At 34.4% G+C, this 9,326-nt stretch overlaps 1 protein-coding gene and 1 long non-coding RNA gene across 4 annotated transcripts; both read right to left on the bottom strand.

The window, feature by feature from the left end:
- LOC104788267 lies at positions 1–3,057 on the bottom strand. Its single transcript, XR_768213.2, has 4 exons — positions 2,775–3,057; positions 2,505–2,538; positions 2,200–2,422; positions 1–30 (listed from the first exon to the last, which is right to left on the bottom strand). It is a non-coding gene; the product is annotated as an uncharacterized LOC104788267 (long non-coding RNA).
- Positions 4,566–7,197, bottom strand: LOC104788268 (F-box/LRR-repeat protein At1g06630-like). Of its 3 annotated transcripts, none has more exons than XM_010513999.1 (4): positions 7,038–7,197; positions 5,400–6,319; positions 5,175–5,324; positions 4,566–5,066 (listed from the first exon to the last, which is right to left on the bottom strand). In XM_010513999.1, the coding sequence occupies exons 2-4, from the start codon at positions 6,300–6,302 to the stop codon at positions 4,935–4,937; spliced, it is 1,185 nt and encodes a 394-aa protein (XP_010512301.1). In that variant the 5' UTR covers positions 6,303–6,319; positions 7,038–7,197; the 3' UTR covers positions 4,566–4,934. The 3 variants fall into 3 exon arrangements, with proteins under 3 accessions (XP_010512301.1, XP_010512302.1, XP_019101720.1); XM_010514000.1 differs by lacking the exon at positions 7,038–7,197 and adding an exon at positions 6,674–7,031; XM_019246175.1 differs by lacking the exon at positions 7,038–7,197 and having other exon boundaries at positions 5,400–7,031.

Here is a 9,326-nt window from a genome sequence, read left to right on the forward strand (position 1 = left end):
TTGGAAAGTGCATGTCCGTGTCCTTCATACCTGGAGAACAGATCCAACACAATTTGGTGAATCATTTGACATGGTACTCGCTGATGCTCAGGTAAGTAAACATAAGTACTATATACAAAATCAAATTAATATTAGTAGTTTAACAGCAATGTCATTTTCAGGGTACAAAGATTCATGCGAGCGTGAAAAAGAATCTGATCAACCGGTTCGAGAGCAAGATCACTCAAGGAGAATGGAGATCAGTTGAAAATTTCCAACTGAATTTTGCCGGAGGTCAATTCAAACCAACTGCTCATCGATACAAGATGGGTTTCATGACTCAAACCATTGTGGCGAAGATAGATCCTCTGTCTGATGAGCCATACCTAGCGCTTTCCCGATTTGATTCTGTACTAACCGGGAACCTCAACCCAAACTTCCTAATAGGTAATCGTATGAATAACTTATGTATTTTCAATATCTCTACAAAAGTTTATGTGTCTTCTTACTAATCCGTTTACGTGTTTACAAGCATAGATATTGTTGGTCAAGTGGTTAATGTTGGTGCGATGGAGACAATAGATGTTAACAACAAGCCAACAAACAAGATTGATGTTGAACTCAGGGATGAGAGGTATAAAGCATTTTAAAATATAATTCAACATACTTAAATTAATTGTATTCTTTAATTGTAAATTTTAAACAGCATAAAACTTTTGTGATGCTTTCAAAACAGTGATGTAAGGTTAACATGTACTTTGTGGGGATCATTTGCTGATCAAATCTTTGGTGCATGTCAAGACGGCGATGTTGAAATGATGATTTGTCTTCTGAGATTTGCTAAAATCAAAATCTACAATGGTACGAAACTACTCCTAAGTGAAACTATACTAATTGTGGGGATCATTTCCTTTATTAAGTTTTGACTAAATATGCTTTTACTACTATCGTAGATGTAAGGACAATAGCAAATGCTTTTAACGCATCACAGCTCACCATTAATCCAGAGTATGGTCAGATTGTCGAGTTCAAGAATAAGTAAGTACAAGTTAGTATTTTCTATTTATTTAGTACTTATACAGTTTTTATAAATTAATAACTTAAACCAATTGTCAAACTAGGTTGCCAAATGATGGTCTTGCTCTCACTTTACTTGAGAGCAAACCAAAACGTGAGCTGCAGTTAGCAAATAATGGAGAATTCTACCATCAATATGCGAATGGGACCATCCAAGATATCTTGGAAGCCATTGAGGTATTACTATGTCCATTATGTACTAAATTAATCTAAGTTTTCAAATGTCATGTGTGCATTATACAACTAAAGTTATTTGCTTGATGGTAGGTTGGTAAGGTTAGGCTGATATGTACTATTTACGCCATAGACTGTGACTGGGCGTGGTACTACATTGCATGTAAAAAGTGTAATAAGAAGGTTTCCAAGGTGAATTCTACTACTAATGGAAATGCGTCTGTGACAAAGAAACAAAAGTGGCAGTGTGATACTTGCCACGCCCAAGTGACTAATGTGTTATCAAGGTAATAAACAAAACTACTCATGTCCCTAATATTTAATCGATTATGACTCTAATACATAAATCTATTAGGTTCAAAACACATGTCAATGTGATGGATCAAACAGGACAGATGAAACTAATGCTTTTCGATAGCCCAGCTGCTGAAATTGTTGGTTGTACCGCTAACAGTCTAATTGAAGGACCCTTTGATGAGGTAATATGTCTTTATTTAAACAAATGACTCTTTAACTGGGCAAAATGTGATAAATATTTTTAGTATTTAATTGAAAACTTTATTCTATATAGATGGAAGATCCAGAAAATTTGCCACCAGCTATCAAGAGTTTGGTTGGAAAAACTTACCAGTTTCTGGTAAGCATTGAGAATGATAACTTATGGAATGAGAAGGATACCTACAAGTGATAAAGATTTGAGGAGTTACAATGGCGTGCTATACAACTCATTCAAGGAAGCATGTGTTGGCCAGAAGTATGAACTGAAGAATTTACGTTAGTATGCTGCTTCTAAATTTTTAAGATCTCAATGTTTTAGTTTTTACTTATCCATCTTGAATAAAATTTGTTTGTCACCTAAACTTATTCATAGTTTTCTTTCATTAAAAATGCATAATAAATAGAAATTACATATTAGATAGACAACCAAACTACATTAGATTGAATCAGTTGGGGTTCCAGAAAACATACCTTTAAAACATACTTTAGATATGAGTGGTGTCAATCATGATGACTCTTCTCAGCCTTTTGTAAAGTGTAATTTCTTGATGTTTAGCAGATAACCCATAAGAATATAACAACCGTAATCAGCATTTCATTTCACATAACCAATAACTTATAGCTATTATAAATTAAACAATCTCCAAAGTACTTATCTGATTGTTATTTATCTCTGTTACAATCAATAACCCCCCTGTATTCGTAACAAAGTTATTAAGTCATTGCAAATAACTGTATATATTGCTACAGATTATCTTGAATTGTAGAAGTTATACCATTGGTATGATTGTCATTTGATGTGAGCACCAACTGCGGTTTTCTCCAAATCCATGAAATAAACAACAAAATTTCAGCTATTTGTTAATAACAATGGAAATTTGATTCAAATTTATCTTCTATAATCCAACAAAACCTGTAAATTAAACTATTTGATACAGCTTCACAATTTTTACAAAATAAGATTTGGGTCGAATACAAAATCTGTTAGATGCTTCGGGGATCATGTAAATAGATTCAAATTAAGAAAGATTCTAAAATCAGCTTACCCACATCATCGAATTGTAGAAGGAATTAACCCAATCGAAAAAATTTCGACTGAAACCCAAACATATGGAAGTCGATCGTCAATGAGAACTACCCGAAAGCATCTTTTTTTTTGTTTTTTTTTTGTTTTTTTTTTCAGGTTGCTATAACATATCGATGGAGAGTTTAGATTAATAGAACTGAGATTAAAAGAAATTGATGTATGAAGTGAAGATTTGAGTAAGAATTGAAGATGAATCGAGGAACAAAGAAGATGGTGAGAAAGCAACACAGAAAAAGCAAATAATGTCGGTCCCAATTCCTTTTCTCTTAACGTGATCTTTATTTTTTTGTCTTAAAAATGTTTAATTCATTAAAAAAACGAAAAGGCTTGGCCCAATAGTAACATAATTTTGTAATACAAAATAATCCCATTATATGTCAAATTAAATTTAATGATTGCTTTAACAAATATATAACTATCATATGTATAAATTTTAAAGTAAATGTTACATCCAAAATATTTTATTAGAGCTACCATAGAATTACATTAATTTAGGTAATGAAATTTAAAAAGTTAAAAAAATGTAATTTAGGTAGTAAAATTACAAAGAAAGTATTATTCCTAATTTATAGTAAAAAATTTAAGATAAACAACCAACCAGCTGCTAAATTCTAAACAATCAATTCAAAAATTCAACTAAAAGGACCATATTAAGACACACAAACTGTTTTCAAAATAATTATTATAATATCATAATACTCTTTAAATAACCATAATTAAAATAATAATAGTTACACCGCAAATTACACCGCAATCTCTTGAACCAACGCGAGTACAACTGAAACAATACAAAACACATTCAAACAAAGATTTATTAAAGCGGTAGTATAAAATAATAATACTATTCAGCAGAAGAGAAAAATTAAAACAATACATATTAATACACTTTCATACATTTTACTAATATATAGATATAAATTATATTACATTAATATGTATAAAATACAAATTAAATCAGATTCGTCCCGCGGTGTACCGCGGGTTCAGACCTAGTTAATATAGTATAAGAATATTAATGAAAGACAATTAATAGAAAAGAGATAATTAATTGGAATTGTGGCTAAAATTATTTTTAGGAAAAAAGATACAAAATTTTGGTTTATACTATTTCTTTTTTCATCTTAAGATCATTGTTTTCTTTGAAATAAAAAAATATATTTTAATTGTTATGAAATATAATTGTGATTAATCCATCACAAGACACATGTCATGACACTTGTTGCTATATTACACTAACTCACCATTTGTCATTACCAAATGCATAAGTGTGTGACTCATGTCTTTTGTTGCTCACTATAAATAAGGAGTTGTTGTAAGAAGAGAAGAGAGTAATAATAAGAAGAGCATCATTGTTTAACTCTCTCCCCTCTACTCTCGGTCTCTCACTCCATATATTACTCTCTCCATTTATTTACTATAGTATGTATATATTATGCATACACATATACACATATACATATATAATATAACATTATATATTTGCATTATGTTTTATAACATTAATATCTTTAATAACAAAAGCCATAATTTTTATCCGCCCTAAGCCACCAATAGCCTGAGCACGGCACTGGGTACATATGTAACTTTCGGATGCTTAGACTGATTGGGTGTTTATTAAATCTACAATAATTGGTTACAAGTCCATCAAATGACACTGCGCGTAATAATACCTTTTATCAGCTGTTCCACATTCAGAACAAGAGCACTGAGAAAATGGAGGGATAGAGAGTGGCGACAATGGAGTTGAACATAAGAGAAAATTGACGTAAGAAACTAAGATTGTCGAAGGAGAAGAAGTCGAGTCTAATGACTCTTACAGAACAGAAACAAACCCAACCCACAGGGGAATCCTGTAAATAAGAAGGAGATAACTTTCATGCTCTTGAGTCTAGACGAAGAAGTCACATGATAAGTGGGTTTGTACTATAAAGTGTGACAAAAAATGAAAAAAAAATCTAGTAGAAACAATATATGAGTTTAAAGTTACATAGCGTAATATGAATCTAGACGTCTTATGCCACTCTGGAATGGCATTTTCCTGGAAGTGAAACTCCATGAAGCATCGTTATATCTCCTTTTGGTTTGCAAACTTATGTCATCATCCACCACAGCTTCTGCATTACGTTTTTTTCCCAATAAAACATTTCTCCAACTGTTTAAACTCTTCATCAGTTCCTCCATAATTCAGAACATGCAACACCTTCACTTGGTTCGGAGGCATGGAGACATCGCCTCTGTAACCATTCAGATCCTGAAGAAGCATCCAATCAAGAAGATGTATGTACATGATCAACCACCAAGTTACGTTGTGTATATGTATTTATTCATAGGTTTTGTTTGTTAAGACTTAAGAGTATACCTGGATGATTAAAGTTTCAAGCTTTGGAGACTGCTTAAGCATAGTTGCCAGCAATTTCCAACCTCGTTTATCCTTACTCCCAAAAGATAAATTAACCAGATTTTTGAATACCGGTAGAAGTAGCCCATATTTACAGCATGAGTAGATCACCTGAAACACACAATATCACAGTTTAATAATGTCCCAAGGATTTTCAAAAGGATAGAAAGAAATTGGCTAACTTACATCAACTGAGGCGGGAGATGGATGAAGGATCTCAACATTTCTTATCCCCATGATGAGATTAGTTACACCTGGCCTCTCCACATGTTCAGCCGGATAAAGATCCAGCTTAGCTTCTACAAGGGATCCCAAGTTAGCTTGTGGATATTCATACAAGGCGAAATCAGAGTAGTCAAGGTACTCTAGCTTTGGCAGGTCCAATGACAGTTCGTTCTCGCTATGAAAGTTGTAGTGAACTGATAGTCTCTTGACCGTCGGACTCGATATGATGTGAGGGATAGCATTGTCTTTGTGATGGACTGATAACTCCTCGAGCACCGGGCAACCAGCGAGAAGCACACAACACAAATCTTCATATTCAAAGAAAACCGTATCGATGAAGAGAAACTTGAGAGATGGAAGTGACACATATGAAGGAAGCTTTCCAAGGTAGAGCTTTGTTCCCAGTGTCAGCTTAACCAGTGTTTTGCTTGCGAAGAGCTGAGAAGGCAGAAAGTGTATACCCCGATCTTTTATGCGTAAGTCCAATTCAACGAGACCGCGTCCTACAACATTAGATATCCAGCGTCCCACACAAGCCTTTTGGCCTTCATTAACCGCGCCAACGTGGCATGCTAGTGAGAACTTCTTGATCGAATAATCACATTGCAAAGCCAGTGTTCGATCCACAATTTTCTTGAAGCTATCTGAAAACACATAACTCGTTTGTTTACCACCCTCTTCCGCATGCAGCGAGACGGAGTCATCAAAATCAAGACTATCCGCCAATCTGTACATATGATTCCACTTTTTCGAGAGAACAGATGTTGACACAGCCTGTTTTGTCGGCAGTAAGGACAAAATTTTGCCCAAAACTTCGTGTGGGAGCCAGCTGATTGCATCTCCCGAGCAGGTTTTGGCATCCATAGAGAGATTAACAGTGCCTGAAACATAGAGTGATGCAACAATTACAATGCACCCCATCAAAAAAGATTAGATATTTCTATAACTTTGCAGAATCTCAAATTTGCGCCAATGAAGATCACAAGTAATAAACTTCAGCAACCAACTACCAGATTAAGTGGAATTGAAATTGTTTCAGGTAACCAAAAAAAACAAAAAACTTTCAGAGACGGCCGCCAAGAAAATAAAGGTTCAAGCTTTTTCATATTTTGGATTGAAACAAATAAAGTTTCGAGCTTTTTCATATTTTGGATTGAAACAAATAAAGGTTCCAGCTTTTTATATATTTTGGATTGAAACAAATAAAGGCTCGAGCTAGAGTTCCATAACCGTACGGAAGCTCAAAAGAACACACACTTGCTGTTTGAGCACTACTTGTAAGAACCGGAGGGACCTTCTAAATTAAAGAAAGAACCAGGGAGATCCACAAAAACAAACGTCAATTTCCACAATTACAAATCACTTGACAGTACCAAGGTCGACATAGAAAGAACAAAACCCAAAAAAAAAAAAAAAAAAACGTTTTTTTTAATGGACCACCCAGAATGCTCCAACCACAAAATTGAATCGATGCTAGAGAAGCAGACAGACAGAGAAAACAAATATGTAGATTTGAGCAAGCATATTCAAAGACAGAACATTGAGAGAGAGAGAGAGAGAGAGAAAAAGGACAGAACATTCAAAGACAAAAATACGAACCCGTAATGATGACGACCAAAGGGCAATAACAGATACAGAGACTGATGGCGTTCGTCTCGATTCGGGATAGAGATCTTAGGGATCGTTGGGTCTATGACATCCACTTCTTCTACTTCGTCAATTATATAACAGAAATAGGATAATAGAGATAGTTCTTACTTCTTTTACTTTTTAACGCAAACCCACAATTACTTTTACATTATTTTTATTTTCTTTTGAAATTTTACTAGTATTTTGATAAACACTAGTATTAAAATAACTATTTTTCCAAATATCATTATTGGTTCTTTTTTTTTTTTTTTCCTTGGACAAATCATATTATTAGTTTTTGCTTTTTTTCTTAATCAATGTTGTAAGTTAGAACATCGGGCGAGAACCCGTCTTCTAACATATGCTCGTATACCCCACTCAATCAATCCTTTATAACCCAGAGTGATGCAAGCAGGCAAATTCGAGGAGCTTATAACGTAGCACTAGACTCAATTCTATCAATTGAAAAGTCAAGCAGAAACTTCAAAGAGAAATCAAAAGATGACACAGCATCAATATCAGAGAGTCTACAGACACAGTGTGACTCAGAGCATAACATCCCAACAGAGAATAAAAAGAAAGAAGCAAAGCTAGTGCAAGATGAAGAAACAGAGAAAGGAGTAATTGTCTTTGCTTTTTCCTTGGTGTTACTTGCGACTCTCCCTGAAGGTGTCATCAATCCAAGTAAGTTTCATACATCATAAAACAGTAGCTACTTCTTCTAATGGGATCAGAACTCAAACTTCATGTTCACCTTTCCTTACAGGTATTGCTGGTCTTGGGGTCACATATGGCTTAAGTCTGAACGTTTGACAAGTTACAGTGATATGGAACATATGCAATGCAGAAAACAAGATGATTTCTGTAGAACGAATTCTTCAGTACTCCAAAATCCCCAGTGAAGCACCTCTAGTAATTGATGATCACAGACCTCTTGATAACTGGCCAAATGTAGGATCAATCGTCTTCAAAGACCAACAGGTAAATAACAAAGTAGACAGATCACAGTTTGTCTGTCTTGGAAGGGTGTTGTTGAAGAAAAGCAACATTCTGGTACTTGATGAAGCCACTGCTTCAGTTGATTCTGCAACAGATGGTGTGATACAAAAGATCATCAGTCAAGAGTTTAAAGATCGAACAGTGGTGACTATAGCACACAGAATCCACACAGTGATCGAGAGTGATCTTGTTCTTGTTCTGAGTGATGGTAAGAACAATATACATGTGTTTTCACATACATTCACACTCATAGTAATGATTTCTAAATTCACATTTTTCATGAGCAGGGCGAATCGCAGAGTTTGACTCACCTGCAAAACTGCTACAGAGAGAAAGAATCACTTTAAAGAGCAAGGCGTATCGAAGAAATTTCAACATTTATTTTCAGTATCTTTTATGCTTTAATCACAGAAGTGCTTGTGGTTTAGGTTCGTTACCAGGTTTTCAGTGTGTTCTTGGAGAACAATTCATGTAAACAATGGAATAAAGCAGGATAGTATCTTCTATTTATCAAATAACACTCAAATCTAGTTTAAGCTGTGAACAAGGACAATTTCAATATTGCAATAATGTGGTTATCCTGAACATATAAGGATGGAAATTTTGATTCTCTTTACAAAGGTTTCGACTGATTTATTTTTATTTACAGTAGACAAGACCGTGTTGGTGTTTCAACTATGAATGTCGACTCAGAGTGGTTCGAAGATAGATTTACAATATTCCAGAGTTGTTGAGAGTTTCTTACGATGTAACTCCATAAGGAAGCAAAGCAGCAGCCACAATCCTGCCTTCCTCATTCAGAACGTTGTAAGTTGACGCAGCATTTCTCTGCATAAAATTCAGATTTGTTTATCAATAAGCACAGACAATACTCCAAAACAAAAAGAACAAGGACATGAGTAAAAACAAAGCAAGAGGATGCAGTAGACATACAGAATCAACTGTTTCAAGCTTCATGCCAATTGACTTTACAAACTGACGGACTTGGGGATTCAGAAGGTGGTTGTATCTTCCACACCCAACAATCAAGAGCTCTAGAGATTGTAGTCAAAAACCATCAAAAAAAGAAAGAGCTCCAATATGTGCAAAAGGTTTTAACTTTTCTAGCCACTAGCAATATGGTAAAAGCATACATAACAATGGTCTCTTAAAAATTGGTTAAGGAGTAGCAACATTACGAATGTTAAATGTATTAGTACCTGGAATTGGTCGAAACCCATCAGAAAAAAAAAAAAAAAAAAAAAAAAAAAAAAAAAAAAA

This window comes from Camelina sativa, chromosome 5 (assembly GCF_000633955.1).
Source record: "Camelina sativa cultivar DH55 chromosome 5, Cs, whole genome shotgun sequence".
NCBI lineage: Eukaryota > Viridiplantae > Streptophyta > Magnoliopsida > Brassicales > Brassicaceae > Camelina > Camelina sativa.